Here is a 17073-nt window from a genome sequence, read left to right as displayed (position 1 = left end):
CATCCAAAAAAAAAGGAAAAGAAAACTGCAAAGCTCCACTTTTTTAACTCTGAAGAAAGCCAGAACCAGACTGAGTTTTCAAAGGAGAAACCCTTCAGGCTGAATTTTCTTCCACTTCTTCCAAGCCCAGCTGTATTTAATTTTGAAAGAGAATCTCCATGGAGGAGCCCCCATCCCACCCAAAGGTTTCATGTACTCCGTTTTTGGGCGACACCTGCTGGCCATGGCAGGTACTGTGTCCTCCTCTAGCTAATCAACTCCGCGGAGAAAACTTGCCCATCTCCTTAGACATACACAGCCATGCTGCAGGGTCGGTGTTCTGTTCCCACTTCCACAGATCAAAAAGGTGAGACTTGGTCCTCCCAGCTCATGAGAAGTGCAGTGAATCTCTGACTCCAGGTTCTTGGCTCCATCTCATCCCTACTTCTTGCTCTTAGGCCAGGCGGAGTGGGAGTCATTCCTTCCCAGGTGGAGGAGACCTCCCACCCCACAAATCATTCTGAAGTAGGCACTGAGATTAGGGGCAAGGCCAGGGTTGGAGCCGAGGACAGACCTGGTCAAGAAACATTCATCCTTATGTCAACAACCCCACCAGGCAGCCACCACATCCAGTTCCCCATCTGCAGAGCAACTAGACCGATGGCAAGGGCTTCAGCGATAAAAATTCACTCTCAGGAGGCAGAGAGATGCCATTTGCTCAGGCTGCGTGGTGAGGAGCTGGGGACAGGCTATCCCCTGAGCCTGCTGCCTCTATGCCCACTGTGTGGGGCAGTGGCTAGCCTGAAATCTGGCGTGTGGCTTGGGGGAAGCGGGTGCCCCTGGCCAAGGAACTTCTCAGTCAGAAGGCAAAAAGTATTGTGATTGAGAATGAGGACTTGGCCTCATCCTTGAGAGATGCACACAAAATGATCAATGGATGAAATTAGGTAACATGAAATTTGCTTCAGAAAAATTCATGGTGATGGGAGGGGAGCATGGATGAAACAAAAAACTGGTCATGAGTCAACTATTGTAGCATCTGGGAAATTCGTTTTACAATTCTCCCCACTTTTGTATATACTTGAAATTTTCCATGTTCAAACTTTAAAAAAATGTTACAGCAGAGACACTACTACCACCATCAATGTGAATACATAGAATTAGACTGCCTTGAGCATCTGACTCTGCGTGAATTGGAGAACTTAGTTAATTTCTCTATGTCTCAGTTTCATTGTCCGTAAAATGGGGTTGATAATAATCATACCAGTCTTATAGGGTTGTTTTGAGATTATGCATCTGGAGGAATTAGCATAGTGCTGGGCCCACAGCAAGCACTCAATTATAATCACTGTCATTAGTAGGAATCCAGGGCTCTGGTTATAATTTGCCAAAAGAAGAAGCTACTTTGGCTGATGCAGACAAACAATTGGCCAGCCAGTTCAGCTTAGAGTTTGGACCGATGAGTCTTTGAGGACACAACTCTGAACTGCCATGTGCCGGGTGTGTGGGTGTCTCAGATGGGTAGACACACACCGTAGAGTCAAGCTTTCCTGAGACCCTGCAGGGAGGCCTTTTCCCTGCCTCTCTGCACATCTTTCCCATTGTTCAAGCCCAACTCACATCCTACCTTGGTTTTTGTTGACCACTCCTTTCTCTGAGCTTAAGCAGCTCTCTTCACAGACTCATCGAACCCCTGCTGTAGGTGAGACTGTAAAGATCATCGAACCAGCCACGTCATCATAGCTTCATTCAACAAACAGTCATCAAAGACCTGCCTTGGGTGCTGAGGATGGAGTGGTGAATAAGGTGGGCAAGAGACTGAGGGCAACAGGGCCTGGGAGGGAGGTAAACACCACAAAGCTGAGCACAGGCCAGGCAGTCAGGAGCCCTGGACCTAAGCCCTGACTCTGCCATGTGACCTGGGATGCCCTTCACCTGCCGGCCACTGTTTCCTCCTGGGAAGAACAATGAACTTGCAGGAGATGCTCCCCAGGTCCCTTCACACTCTGACCTGCCAACTCTGAGCATGTAGGCCTCCCTATGTTGCTCTTTAAACATCTTCTTCTCCACTGGAATGCAAGCTCCCTGAGGGCAGGGACTCTGTGCTAGACTTTCCAGGGATCAGGGAACTCCTTGCACAGGGACTGGACTGGGCACAGACTTGCCAAAACAATGAGTAAACCAATAAAATGTACTTCCTCCAGGCCAAGTGTGGACCAGAAACTGTGAAAGAACAGAGTTTTTACCCGGGAGAAGCGGGAAATAGATCCCCAAAAACCTCACACTGTACCACTTGGAGATTAATGATGCCCACCAGTGTGTTAAAGCCTGCAGTAAAAAACAAAAACAAAAACAACTCCCACAAAAACCTATTTACCTGTGCTTATTCCAGTCTTTTCCAAACCTATTTGAGCATAGATCACTTTCTGCACCTCACCTGTTACCTTCTCGTGAAACACTTGTGAAATGCTATATTAGATCTTTGTTTTCAGCTGGGTTTATTAAAAATAAGGTCAAGTTTGGTAAAGATGCTAGGTTTCAATGTCATTGTGGCCTGAAGTAGGAACCTTATTGCTGCATTCTTAGCTGAGCTCTGCCACCCTTACTGGGGCTGGGCTAAGACCTTAGATGACATTCTGAGCCCCTCATTGTGTAGGTAAGTGCCATTCGACCCAGGCAACACCTCATTTCCCAACTTTCACCAAATGATGAATGGGATCATGTTTTCTCTCAAATCATCCACATCAGGATTACAGGCCAAGGAGGCCCGTTCAGTAGAAGTTCATGGGATAGTGGTCCAGATGATTGGCATGTCAGCCCAGGAAAGCCAACAAAACATTGGACAACAGTAAGAGAAGATCAGCTACCTACTGAGGGGGTGATGTTGCTGGACTGGAGCTGCTCAGACCTCATCTGGATGCATGAGTCTATTCAGTTTTATGAGAGATTTTTTTTTTTTAATTTTATGAGACAGTCTGTCACCCAGACTGGAGTACAGTGGTGCAATCACAGCTCACTAACATCCTCAGCTTTCTAAGCTCAGGCGATCCTCCCACCTCAGCCTCCTGAGTAACTAGAACTACAGGCATGCGCCACCATGCCTGGCTATTTTTAAAATTTTTTGTAGAGATGGGTCTCTCTATATTGTCCAGGCTGGTCTTGAATTCCTGGGCTCAAGTGACCCTCCCACCTCAGCCTCTCAAAGCGCTGGGGTTACAGGCATGAGCCACCATGCCTGGATGAGATATCGCTAAAGTTGAATATAAGCAAAGAGGGAAACCAGAACAGGGAGAGGTCTATAAATTTAGTCAGAAAAGAAAAAAGATTTGTAGCCTGGCAAAAGGAAGGTGTGGGGGCCTGCGGTAGCAGTTCTCGAGTATTTGAATAGCTGTCATTTGGTCGAGATTGGGCACAACCTTTGAACTCCAGAGAGCTAAGGCAGATTTGGGCTTGATAAAGAAAAGCATGCATACATGACTGTGGACAATGAAATTAGATAAAATTCTGTGTGGGGAGCAAGCCCCTTGTCCCTGGCAGCATCTGAGAGACTGAGGTGACACCTGTTGGGTCAGTGTAGAAAGCCAGTGGGTGTGAGATGGGGCCAGGTGAGGTGAGCTCTAAGGCACTGCCCCCTCTCAGATTCTGTGACAGAGGAGCCAACATTCCCCATGGTCTCCAGACAACGTCTTTGTTCAGCCTCCCTGTCCCAAACTGCAGCCCGCTCACCACTGGGGCACCCCAGGAGCCATGGCTTTGGCCTCCGGCAGGTGGAATTTCTGGGCAGCACATTTCTCCTGCTCAGAGTGGCTGAAGGGCTTGCTAGTGTTTTGTAGCAACTCCTGGACTTTGAGGAGGGTCTCAGTCCACAACGCTGGTGGCCAGTCACAGCGACAGGAGGGATGCTGCCCTGCAGAGAGACCATGGAAGGCATTAGGACAGCACCAAAGTATCTCCTGTCCCGAGATCCTCCAGCACATGGACTGGCAAGTCCAGCCCATGGTGAAATGGCCAGACTTTCTAGGAAGAGAACTTTCATCATCTAAGTCAAGGTCACCACCATGGGCCTGGGCCTTGACTTTCTCTTCTCTGGGGAGGAAAACCTCTGCAAGGGGGCTTCTGTGTGAACAGCACTGTACAAATACATGATTGACATACGGACTCAAGACTTCTGAGGCAAGGGGGGAGCCCTGGCTAGAATCCAAAGAACCTAGTCCCTGGTCACAGTGTGACCCAAGGAAAGCTCCTGGGATGGATTCAGGTTTTGCAGGGCTGGAAGCTTAGATGATTGAGGGCTGGAAGCTTAGATCTCTCTAAGGAAAACAATACACAATTATGAATATAAAATTAGGTAAAATATGATTATTAACATATTAATAATCAAATGTGATTATTAATTTAGAACGATAAAAAGAAATTGCAACAGGTTACAAATCTTGAGAAAACTGATAAATGCCATCATGAAATCCAGACAGATAACATAATATTTGTATTAACTGACACACCTCAAAAATGCTTTCTAAATTAAAAAAAAATTTTTTTAACATTACTTCTGCTCACAGCTTTACACAGGCTGGCTTCTGGCTCCATGCATTTCAAACCTTGTCTTTCCTACACTACACACACACCTCTGGTGCAGGCACCTGAGGCCACAGTTATACTGTGATACAACTTCTGACTCTGCAACTTCATGTCACAAAGCACGGTGAGTTGGCCCAGTCGGTGATAGGAGAGTTCCTGCAAGCCTTTCCCTACCCTGGAAGTACATGCATGGCCTGTCAACCGTATAAACACATTCCACCAATCCCAAGCCAGAGTCAGATCCCCTCAAAATGTTCACCAGACCTACCGAGAAACCAGAGCAGAGAACGGTAGCAGCCGTGATTGACTGTAGTTCAACTTTCTACAAATGTTTTCCTATCTGACCATATGAACACATTACTAGGGCCCAAAAGGAAGCTGAAGCTTGAGCTGTGTAAGTGTCATGGTATAAGCATCCCAAATCTGCTTCTGGGGCTCCTCTGATATTCACTCTGTTCATCTATATAATGATCAAAACAATTCTGGCATATGTATCCAGATCCTTTTTGGTGAGAATCTGAAATGGACGAAAACATAAAGCCTCTGGAACCTAAAAGCGCTGCCTACAGGGTCAAGATGACAACTGTGAAGACCACAGTGATGCAGGCTGAGCAGGAACTGCTGAGACTTCTTTGGTTTTAGGGGTCAGCACTCCTGCGGGGTCTAATGTCCTGCCAAATGCTCACTCCTGGAGACCAGAAACTCTAACACAAGAACTTTCGGCTGGACGCAGTGGCTCATGCCTGTAATCCCAGCACTTTGGGAGGCCGAGGTGGGTGGATCACCTGAGGTCAGGAGTTCGAGACCAGCCTGACCCACATGGAGAAACCCTACCTCTACTAAAAATACAAAATTAGCCAGGCTCGGGGGCACATGCCTATAATCCCAGCTACTTTGGAAGGCTGAGGCAGGAGAATCACTTGAACCTGGGAGGTGGGGCCTGCAGTGAGCCGAGATCGCGCCACTGCACTCCAGCCTGGGCAACAAGAACAAAACTCCATCTCAAAAACAAAAACAAAAAACAAAACAAAAAAAAAACTTTCAAGCTTAAGGCTTCGATCCCAGCTAAAGGACATCTCTCTGGAAGGCATGGCACGTGAGGCTGTAATCAGATATCTGCTACCTTGTAAGAATAAGCCCATCTGGTCATTAAATCAACATTTACTGAGTGTTCCCCTAGAGCCAGGAGGCACCAGGCTAGGGCCTGCATGTACAAATCGAAAGGGTCAGAGCCCAGTGTCTACAAGAGGAGACAAGTCAGACATGTGCATAAATAGCCACAATTCTAGACAAAGGGATGAGATCCATGGGCCAAGTAGATGTCTGAGGCAGTGGGAGCCCAGAGGAGGCCTGGTCAGGGATAACTGGGGGTACCTGACCAGGCCCTGCTGAATGGGAAGCCTTAAACAGGTGAAAAAGGGGGCACTGGGTACTTGAGAAGGGTGAAGGTTTTCCAGCGTAGAAGACACTTTCATAAAATTTGATAAGCACATTTGTGAGTGACCCATGGGCCAGAAGAAATGCCAGAAGACTTGGGAAGCCAGCAAATTTAGCTCCACTCATTGCACTTTCTTTTTTTCCCTATTTCTCTCAGTTTTCATACCTTCCACACCACCACTCTCCAGAGAGAAATGTGACAATGAGCTTCAGCTCCATCGAATCCGGACTTCATGGAATCTCTCTGCGTTGGCTTCTCAACCGATTTCAGAGTTGTGAGCTGAGAAAGAACGGCGGGAGAGAGGCCACAGTTTTCCAGGGGACTCCTGCCTTGCTGGGGGCTTCTACAGCCCCTGACCAACCATCCTGGAGTCATTGCTGAGACAGCAGCCTGAACAAGGGCAATGGGACCTCAGAGACGGCATCTGTACTGTCGGAGCGCCCCAGGGCTTTAGACCCTTTGCTCCAGTGAGCTTAGAGCCATAATATTGTCATCCAGAATGATGAGAGAGTAAGTGGCAAGCATACCTAGACATCTTCTGAGCCCAGCAGACAGAATTTTGGTTTAAGGAGAACCTGGGTAGTTTAATGACACATACTATTTTTTTAAATATATGTATCATACTCTATGAATTGTAATGATTCATCCCATCTCAAGAAGATGGAATTTTAGATGTATGTGGATATATTTGAAGCCAACACGGTTTATTTTGTGTAATGTTTTTGTGCCTATTAGTTTCTGAATGTCTGTGCATAAAAGCTTCTGTTTCTCTGCCTGCACACATTTGTGGGTACACCCTATACACCTATGTGGGGTGGGAGGGGGGAATGTGCATATTTGTTTGCATTTACCTTGTATTTGGTCTTAGGAAGAGATTTTGGTGATCATTCTAGCCCAACTCTTTCACCTCACTGATGAAGAAACTGAGGTCCAGAAAGGCAAAGGTGACTTGTCACAGATCACACAGCTGGCTATGGAGACAGAGATGACACAAGAACCTAGGATTTCTGATTTGTAGATGAGGACCTTTCCTATAATATTAAAATCAATTATAAATTGCAGGGAGGGAAGCAGGGAGATCCTTATTTTTTCCTCCCCCAACCGATAAGTAAGTACTAAGAAGGTCAATCTTGAATTAGCTATATAATACTAAAAGTTAAGTTTTTCACACTGACCTGGTTCAGTATTGATTCCTTTTATGAACACCCTATTTATACTCAAGTTGTCAAAGAATTCCAGAGGGCATAGGAAGCCTTTGTTAAAATAATTATATGCCTTTGTTTTTGAAGAAAAGTATCCAAAATATATAAGCTTATTGTTTGAGTTAAACAATAAAAACATCTGCTGTTTCTCATGATGGCTCTAGTCTTAATATAACATGGCAAAATAATACCCCCTAAATATCCATGATTAACCTGAATTGGAGAGGGCTCACCTCCCAGTGACTTCATGTAACTGCTTCAACTGGCTTTGGTTAAAAAAACAAAAACAAAAGCACAAAAGCCAAAATATAGACAGATCATCACCCAGCATTCTGATGCAAGAAAATATTAAAACAAATCACTGCTTTTAAATGGATAGTGTGTTCCTACTAGAAAAGAATCCCACAAATTTGAGGCTTAAAAAACATGGAGCATATGCATAGGTGCCAATGCAGAATTTCTGGATCGTGTTCAAATCACATTTAAGCACAGGTGTGCCTGTCATTAAGTGTTTATGTTTACCTGTACACATGAATGTTTGCCTGGGCAACTGTGTTTGTTCTCACTCCAGTGTGAATATATTTGTGTGTGAGTGTGAAGGTTTCCAGATAATTTTGGGAACTGTCCCTTCTATCAAAATAAAATATAGCCCCTCCAAAATGTCAGCTGAAGAGGGGGCTGTCAGGGTTTAAGGTGGGCGTGGGGTAGAACACGCCGCCTGACTCTCTTCCCCAGCGTTCCATTTTTCCCTTGGGATTTCCTGGCCTGCTGGATCGCCCACCCCTAATATAACTCCTGTTGAACAGAAGACTTCTGGATATATCTGAGCCAACTTGTCATTTTCAAAGATATTTCCCTAGATACTAAGGAAGAACAAAATCAATGGGAAACACAAAAAGCATAAGGCCTGACCTGCCTATTTTTCAGGTCCTTCTTTTGTTAGACATTTCTCCAGGCCCTTCCAGCCTCAACGTGCACCTTCCGTGTTTCTGCAACCTCTTGCCTGGATATCCAGCTCCTTGGCTCTGGCCTTGTCACAGCATGGAATGCACGATATCATCCCAACATCCCACAGTTCCCTCCTCCCAGCTCCCACAGGTCAAGGTCCTTGTGAGCAAAGCCATTCCCATTCATGATAGTTATCCTGTGCTCACGATGTGCCAGCCATGGGGCTTGTCTTATTTAATCCTCGCTATGACTTTCCAAGGCAGATGCTGGGGATGTCCCCATTCCACCAGTAAGGAAACTGCAGCTTGGCGTGCATACATTTCCCAGGCACACAGCTGGCAAGTGGCAGAGCTGGGCTGAGAACTCATCTCTTGCTGTTTCCAAAGCCAGGCTCTTAACCATGACATTAAAAAGCTTCCTTTTGCCACAGGGGTCCCCAGGTCTGCTCTCCCCACCTGACCACCCCTTTATTTCCACATATATGTCACCTCCCAGGGACAGCCAGACTGCAGTCACCGGCACAATGAATGACCTCGCCCTTCAGGTAATGCACATGTTGTGGTTCTTTAAAGCCCACTGCGTGTAACTAGCATAAAACCTCCTACACTCAGGTTATAGAGGTACTTGGAGTGGATGCAAAGAGGAGGGGCCTTCTCTACTTCCAGCGTGTGGGGCACGGAGCAGCTGTGCTGATACCCCCAGGCCCACTCAGATCCCCTCCCAGCAGACAGCAGCCCCTTTCATCCTGTCTGCCTTAGCGGTTTATTTTAGGCATAGTCTGACCAGGTGCTCTGGGTCAATAGGCTTAGTTTTAAATAACTGGATTCCTCTCAATGACCGTTCCCTTTAGAAGGGAAGTGGCGTGGTAGAAGAATAAGCCAGCAGCCTGGCGGCGGTGAGAGATGGGAGCTAAGACAGAAGACTGGAAACGTGAGGGCTCTGTCACTCCCTGCATGACCTCAGACAGGCTCATGGCTTCCCCACTCTGGGCCTCAGTTTCCTTATCTGTAAAGGAAAAGATTGGTCTGGGTTATCTCGAACACCCCCTGCAGTCTGCCCCCCCATCTCTGTACTACGCCTGTGTTTCCAGATGACAAAACACATCCTGCAAATTGTTCAGGGTGGTGATTTCGCATGGAGGAGCTGAGCCACCGAGGGATGCAGCAGCTTATAGAGCAAGCTCTGCTCTGGAGTCGGGAGGCCTGGGTTCTAGTCTTGCTTCTGATACAAACTTGGTGGCCTTGAACAAGCTAAGCCCCGTTTTTCTCACCCGTTTAAAGGATGAACCTTGAAAACATTATGCTGAGTGAAATAAGCCAAGCACAAAAGGATACATACTTTATGATCTCACTTATGAGGTACCTAGAATAAGCAACTTCATAGAGACAGAAAGTAGAATGGTCGTTGCCAGGAGCTGGGGGAGGGGAGGGGAATGGGGAGTTATTATTTAATGGGTGCAGGATTCTGTTTGGGATGATGAAAAAGTTTTGGAAATGGTTAAGTGGTGATAGTTGCACATCGTGAATGTATTTGATGCCACAGAAGAGTACACTTCAAAAGGTTAAATGGTAAATTTTATGTTATGTGTATTTTAACATATAAAAAACACACACTTTTCAAAATTTAGTTAAAATTTCTAGGGATATTTTGGCAAAACCTGGGAGTGAGGAGTTCCAATTCTCCTGTGTGAACTTAGGTCACACATTTCGAAGAAGTAAATTTTCTTCCTCTGGCAAATGCAGCTAGGCAGCGGCCCCCTTCTTTCCCTCCAAACTTCACACTCCACACCTTGGAGTGTGCCCAGGTGCAGCGAAATTGTCAGGGCATACTCAAAGCAGCTTCCATGACCCTGCAAAGGGAGCTCCAGTCCTGGCTCATAGGCCATTCTCAGGGGTACCTAGATCCCTTCTCTGGGTTCTATGTACCCTCTTATTTTGGAATTAAGACAAAAGGAGGGCTTTCAAACCATATTGACCTTTTACAGCAGACCTGGCTCAGCCATGCTTGAGTCCCCAGTGCCTGAGCCAGTGCCTGACATAGCAGGTTCTCAACATTCATTTGGTCACTGAGAAGACGCCCTCACACCAGTGCTATTCTATGCCAACTTCATAAAGATGAGTGTAAGGAATAAGTCAATTTCTGCCAGGCAAGAAAGCTATAGGGGTGGGTAGGTGAAGATGAAGAAGGAAGATACACAGGTAGAGTAGACATTAAACTGCTCATTGCAAATAATTGTTTAAATAGTCACAACGTACCCAGTGCTGAGGAAAATTTGAACATAGTGCCAGGGGGTAGCTGGACTCATGTGGGGCTCTCCGGAGGACAGGCTTGCGGAAGTCACGAGGGGTTGGAAGGGCAGCTACGAACTTTGGGGTGGGGAGTAGCACCAGACAGCACTGAAAAGCCTGGGATTCTACCCAGAGCATCCATGCTCCTCCCGGGGGGTAAGCTAAGTCGGAAAGAGGCAGGAAGCTCGTGTCCCAGGTGACTTAGGCCAGTAGAAACCGGGCGTCCTTGACCGAGGCATGGCAGGCTCTTGGCACATGGATGACACATGCCTGTGTGCTACCACAGGCTCCAAGCCAGTGGGTGACAGGGACCCCTCGCCTCTCAGACAGCGGAGCCGGTTCAGGGCCTTCTGGCCCGGGCCGCCACCCCTGTTCCTGGGCTTGTGGGGCTGGGGTCCGTCTGGGCTCTGGGCTCGCGCGGCGCTCACCACCCGGGGTGCCGCGGGGGGGCGGGGAGAGCGGCCGCCTAGCCCAGCCCCGCGGATGACAGGAGCCGGGGAGCCGAGGAGGGAGGAGCCGCCGCCGCAGCCGAGCGCTGGGCTGAGGAGCAGAGAGAGCGGGGCGCGGAGTGCGGGCGGCTGGGAGCGCGCTGAGCGGGGGAGAGGCGCTGCCGCACGGCCGGCCACAGGACCACCTCCCCGGAGAATAGGGCCTCTTTATGGCATGTGGCTGGTAACTTTCCTCCTGCTCCTGGACTCTTTACACAAAGGTGAGACCTGCGCGGGCGGCTGGGCGGCGGAGGCGGTGGGGCCAGGGTGGCGCGGCTGGCGGCAAGGCGGGGTGCCTGACTGGCTCCAGGTGCCTGGGGGGGCCAACGGGGTGCAAGGCCTCGGGTGGGGCGCAGCAGGGCGGGGCAGGCACCCTGACAGGGGCCGAGTGAGAGTCAGCTGCCGACCGCTCCGCCAGTCACCCGCGTCTGCCGTTTTGGGGCGCGCCCGTAGGGGTGGTGGCGAAGGAGCCCCTCATCTCCCGGCTTCCCGCCGGGGCGGCAGTTCTGCCCTGGACCCCTCCCCCAGCCCCTTGCCAGCTTCCTGCGGTTTGGAGGCGCTGGGACCCCGGAGTGCCCTCCGAGTCGAGGGGTCCTCAGGCCGTGACTCTTGACCTAGGAATCCTCGCTTATTCGGGCCTCGGACTCGGCGGTTGATGCCTCCGCTATGTGCGTGCGCCCCTCTCCTGCCGCGGACCCCAGCCCTGGCGCCAATGTTGGCGCACCGCATGGCGCTTATACGCGCATTGGCTGGAGGCAGGGTGGGGATAGTGAGAGTCCCGAGAGCTGGAGGTCCCTCGGATAGCAAGTTTGTTCTCCAAACCCGGAGGTCACCCTCCTCCGGCCCCACCTCACCCCTCTGCCCCGGGCGCTAGCCCCGGCTTGGTGCGCCACCGTGGCCACCTCGGGCAGCGCACCCCAAGGTGCGAGATTCTCCGCTTCCGCGCTGGCCAGTTGGACCTGGGGACAAGTCTTCAGGCTGGGGGGCGTGTCCTTCTTCCTGGAGAGAGGGGGTTGCTGGGGTGGGTCCAGGTGCCCGGCATGTCCAGACCTGTGGCTGGGGCGCAGCGTACCTGATCCGCGAGGTAGCCGGGACCCGGAGGTTGGAAGAGGGCAGACATTTCCGACTGAAGTCACCTGTGCACTGAGTCGGGACCAGGCAGGCGCAAGTAGTCGGGCTTCCAGGCTATCGCAGAGGACGTGCCCCGGGGCTCGCAGATGGCGGGAGATGAGGCGGCCGAACTCCGCGCCCTTGCGCGGTAGAGCACACACGCTCCAACAAGCTCAGCGTCACCTGTTCAGCCCTCTAACTTTTCTCCTTCGCTCCCCGGGGCGGCTTCTCTCTTCCTTTGCCCCGGCTGTTGCCCTGGTCGGGCGGCAACTCTTGACCCTCAGGCGATGAGGAAGGGCACTCCAGCGGAGGGTTGGCGCCCGGGGAGGGGTCCAGCCCTGCCCTGCTGGTGCTCCAGGGGTCTGGAGTCTGCAGCCTGCCGGAGCCCACTGCGATACACCGTGGGCTGGGGGAAGGAGGATAACCCTTATTTGTACATACCGTCGGGTCAAAGCTAGACTCAAGGCCAAGATACTGCTGGCATGGCACTTACTGGGCGATCGGATTGCGGGACAAGGAAGGGTGGCGTCAAAAATCGTGGACAAAGTAGTTGAGTTTTTCAGGCCCAGTGGGGTCCCCCGGGTTACACACCAAGGCTGGTCTCTGCTGTTTAACCCCTTGCCCCCCACATCACACTCCTTCATCCTACCTTAGCAGAGCAAGAAGCCTGCCTCCTGTTCAAGCCCCACCCCCGAACCCTAGTCTCCCTCTCCCCAGGTTCTTCCTGGCTCCCTCCGCCCCCGCAGGCTGGCTCGGCTCGCAGCTTTAATTACATTAATATTAAAAATACATAAGGTGAGGAGCGGGTTTCTCTCTCGATAGCTCTCTCTCCAACCCCCATCCCCTTTCCCAATTTGTCAGGCGAGAAAGCACAGGCCCAAGCCGCTGCCACACTCTAGCCCGGCTTTGTCCCCAACTCCCCCATGCCTCCACAACACTCTGTGGAGACCTCTTCCAGGACAGCCCATTCCCCGGGACTGCAGGAGGCCCCTCAGCAAATACCGGAAGGACGCTCCCCTCCCCCTTCCAGGAGCCTGGCATTAATAAATGAAGCTGAGCTACTTGATAGGGCGGGAGCAGATGGGGGTGGGGGTGCAGAAAGACCCAGAAGGCAACAGGACAGCCAAGGAGCAAAATCTTGTCCAACTCGAGAGGGAAGTTGCCAGTGGCCTTGGACCTGTAAGCGGGCTGGAGGTGCCAGTTGTGGCGGCCCCTCAGTGGCCTTTGGGTCCGCAGAGCCTGGTGCCCCTGCGATTCAGAGCCTCCAGCGTCTGTTGGGCGCCAGGGCACCTCGCCAGACAGGCCTTTCTTTTCCTTGGTGCCTTAATTGGGTCTTAGGTGCCAGGCTGGTCCCCGGGGCCTGTTCTGCTTGGGGTGGCGTGGTAGGGGGTGGCAGAGGCGGCTCGGGGAAGATGTGATGCGGAGACAGCAAGAAAGATGGGGTTTGGTGTATTTTCTCTCCCGTTGCCAGTCACCCCCGCGGCACCAAGGAAAATGTAAATGTGAATGTTCGAGCCTGTTACAGAAAACAATATCCTCTTGCAATAATTTGTACGTCCATCTGTGAGGAGCGGGAGGAGGCAGGGAGAGAGAGAAGAAAACAGGATGAGATGGAGCATCCTCTGGATGGAATTAAGCAGTTATTGAATGTGTTTTAAGCTTCTGTTATTTCCATTCCTCTCAAAATACCTTTTTTTAAAATGATGCCTGAGCTCAGACTGATTCCCTAGAACTAAACTGGGAAGGGGTTTTAATCATCGGTTATCAAGTCTCCAATAACTGCCTTATTATTGCCAAAACAAATCCAGGTTTAGGCAGCCGGATGAACCCCGGCGAGGCGCTCTCCGTTGTTCCATCCAGCGTGCCAGCATCTGTGTTGCCTGCATTTGCATTTTTACTGTGTAAAAGAACAAGCTTCCCCGGCACTAAAATTCCTGTTTTCTAAAAGCCAAAATAATGGATTGCATTGATTTTTTCATTTCCCACCCCAACTTCTCCGATGGGGGCTCATGGTTCTTCTCTCTTGAGAAGACCAAATTAAAAGCCTTCGTCAGGCCATTAAGAAAATCTCCAACATTCTGTTCAGTGTCTAATTAAAAAAAGGGAGGGGGGGCGATGGGGAAATGTGTTTTTAAAATCTTGAAATGGCAAACACAACTTAGGGGAGACAGGCGAAGGGTCAGTGAATACTGGAGAGGGGGTGAGTGGCAGAGAGACCCCAGTTGCTAGAATAACATGAGGGAGATTGGCAGTGCCATGATGCCTGATAAGCCTTTCCGATGCTTCTTTTTTCTGGGCATCAAAGCCAGCTGCCTTTAATATATTTCTGCAGTGGAATGGGGAGCTCAATTAGAAACAAAAAGCAAGTAAGCAGTGGACCCAAAGGCAGCGCTTAAGTTGAACAGATCCCAGGGGACTGGCCAGAGAGGCTTAGTTTTCTTAGGATGAGGATCAGAAAGGAGGTGGGCAAGCAGACAGGGCTTTGGCCCAGGGAGAGCTTGCTAGAGAAGCAGGCCCCCAACAGGCTGGCTGGGAGCCCCCAAACACAGGGCCAAGGTCTGCCCAGAGCACCCCATGGGCTGTTAGCCTATGACAGAGAGGTGCAGAACTCAAGCCTTCCTGACCTTCTCTGTGTCTTAGAATTCCATCCTTGCCACTTACTTGGTACCCTGCTCTGGCTGGTGAAGGATGATTTAATTGTAGATGAAGAGAGGGGAGGGCAGATGCTCAGAGAGCTTTTCTGCAGGGATATGAGTTCCAGGCTGGGAGGTTCTTCCTTCCTCCATAATCTTGGAGGAGTTGTTTTCTGGGGGACCTCTGAAGTAGTCAAGAAAAGATCCCCTAGTTCCTGAAGTGCCTTCTCAGCTCCAGCCCAGTCGATTCTAGCGGGTACCCAGGTGCATGAATAGGGTGTGAGCTACAGGCAGCAGCGATGGCAAGGCGCCAGGAACCCAAGGGCATGCCCCAGATTTGCATATAATCTGCATATGGATTTGCATGCTCACCTAGCCAGGCCAAAAGCTGTGCCCTCTGTGAGTAGCATCTTGATCTCAACCTCAGTAGCAGCCAGTCAGTGGCTTCCTCCTTGCATGGAAGGGGGTGGGGCCGGAGCTGGGAGAAGGACTGGTGTTGGTAATGCTTCTGTCTCCTAGATTTTGTTGCCTCCCATATGTGTCTCCAGTGCTCAGCACTGGCTTCACCATCTGGCAAGGCAGCCCCAGAGCTCCCACCACCCCTATCCAAGGACAGACAGTGGCACTGGGGATATTGGAGTAGGGTGGGTAGCAATGGGCCAAGACACTGTAAAGTAGACCAAACTTGGGATGTGGGTTGCCCCTCTCATGCTGCAGGAAGAAGAGGGTGAAGGGAGGGGCAAACTAGCTATAGAAATCCAGGGCCTGCCTGGATTTCCTGGTGGGTGCACCCCTAGAATGCAGGGAACTGGGTGCCTAGGGCTGCCATCAGCAGGTGGTGAGGCAGTGGCTGATGGCATGGGGGTATGAAGTGAGGTGGAATGTTCTTTCACCCTCTTGGTTTGTCAACACCTAGACTGGGAGGTGGTTGTGGCTTCAGAGAGATGAAAGAAATAGCACCAGCTTCTCATTCCACCTCTCCTAGGGCAGCTTCAGGTATGTGGGTTGGTTCTGGCAGGGCAGAGGGAGGACAGGCACTGCGGTCACTGAGGGAAGGGTGTGTCAAGAGTCTGGAGTGATGCTTGAGGAGTGAGCACTTCAGGAGAGCTGAGCAGCCCCTCCTAGCGAGCCAGCTGGGATGCTGCAGTGGGAGTGTGGCCTCGGGAATGGTTTTGTCTGCATTTCCAGGGCCCTGAGAGGATACTACCATGGCAGGTGCTGCTCCAAAGCCTTCCCAGAGTATTTTTCAGCACATCCACTGATCCAGAAGGGGCCTGGCCCACCGGAGCCCACAGAGGTTTCCAAGGGAGGTGGTATAGAGGCCTAAGGGGTAAGATGGAGCCTCAGGGGATGGATGGAGGTAGAGAGGGGGAGGGCCAGAGGGCAGAGCTTCAAGCACCACCTGCCCTGTTCTCACTGCCATTCTTTCAACCAGAGCTTTTATTCATTCTCCAATTTCATATATTGGAGTAGAATGAAAAATAAAAAAGTTTACAACCCACTAGTGTGGTAGAAATTTGGAGTCAAGGCAAATCTTTCATTTACATCCTGGCTCTGCACTTACTGGCCATGTGACTTTGGGCCTCTCTGAGCCCCACTTTCTCCAGCTTTGAAATGGGATTAAAGAAGATAATGCATATCAAGTAGCCAGAACATAGTGCTCAATAAACATTAGACCTATACTTTTTCCTCCACATTGCCTCTACCTTCCTCTCCTTGCCCCCTCTCCAGAATGCGTCATCAGATCCTTCCTTAAGCAGTTTAATTAATCAGCCACATTTTTTGCCAAGCCAGCTGGCTTAGACTTTATAACGATAAGAAAGACTAAGTAGTGGCCAGGACAGGGGACGTCAACTCCTTCCATCCATCACCTAGTTGGGTAGCATGTAGGACTCCTTCAGTAAGATAGTTGAGGCCATGTGGGCACCTGAGTGTCCCTTGGGTGCCCAGCACATTCCCTTCCCGTGGCCATCAGTGGAGACAGAGAAGGCTTAGGTTGGCTCCAGACTTGGATTTGAGGTGAGGCAAAGGTTGGTCTCATATCTGCCAAAGGAAGGCTGGGGTTGGTTGTTAAATCTCTACCACGTTTGGTCAGAGTAAGAACTATTCTGGAGTTCATGCCATAAAGCCTGTGTAAGCACTCCTCACAAAGCGAGCCCTCATAACTGTTGCTGGATGTATTTCTGTGTCTCTCCCTGCTGAGATGAACCTCTGTTTTGCAGGCAGTTTTGCATATAGAGAACACTCTTGGCAGCCTGTGACCTTGAGACTTCTCTTCCCTCCATGACCTAGTCTGTCACAGGGAAGCAGCATGTGACCCAGAGGTCAAGTGCTGCCTATGGCAGGCCATGGCCTGTGGGATCCTACATGTTGGGGAGGGTGTGGGCTCCACAGCCTGTGTGCCTTGTT

At 50.4% G+C, this 17073-nt stretch overlaps 1 protein-coding gene across 3 annotated transcripts in view; it reads left to right on the top strand.

Moving 5' to 3' along the window:
- The window catches only part of DSCAML1 (DS cell adhesion molecule like 1), a 378285-nt gene that overhangs the window by 6945 nt on the left and 354267 nt on the right, over positions 1-17073 (top strand). Inside the window, exon 1 of one of the 3 annotated variants that reach the window (XM_030918019.1) lies at positions 10915-11142. The exons of 1 other annotated variant lie outside the window; for it this stretch is intronic. In XM_030918019.1, the coding sequence (XP_030773879.1) occupies positions 10917-11142 (226 nt within the window). In that variant the 5' untranslated portion in view covers positions 10915-10916. Of the gene's footprint in view, positions 1-10914; positions 11143-17073 lie in introns of those variants that run through there. One more of the 3 variants, XM_030918020.1, reaches the window with a different exon arrangement.

The sequence above is a fragment of the Rhinopithecus roxellana genome, chromosome 15, assembly GCF_007565055.1.
Source record: "Rhinopithecus roxellana isolate Shanxi Qingling chromosome 15, ASM756505v1, whole genome shotgun sequence".
Taxonomy (NCBI): Eukaryota; Metazoa; Chordata; class Mammalia; order Primates; family Cercopithecidae; genus Rhinopithecus; species Rhinopithecus roxellana.
Note: the sequence above shows the minus strand (reverse complement) of the source record. Positions and strands in the feature narration are given on the sequence as shown.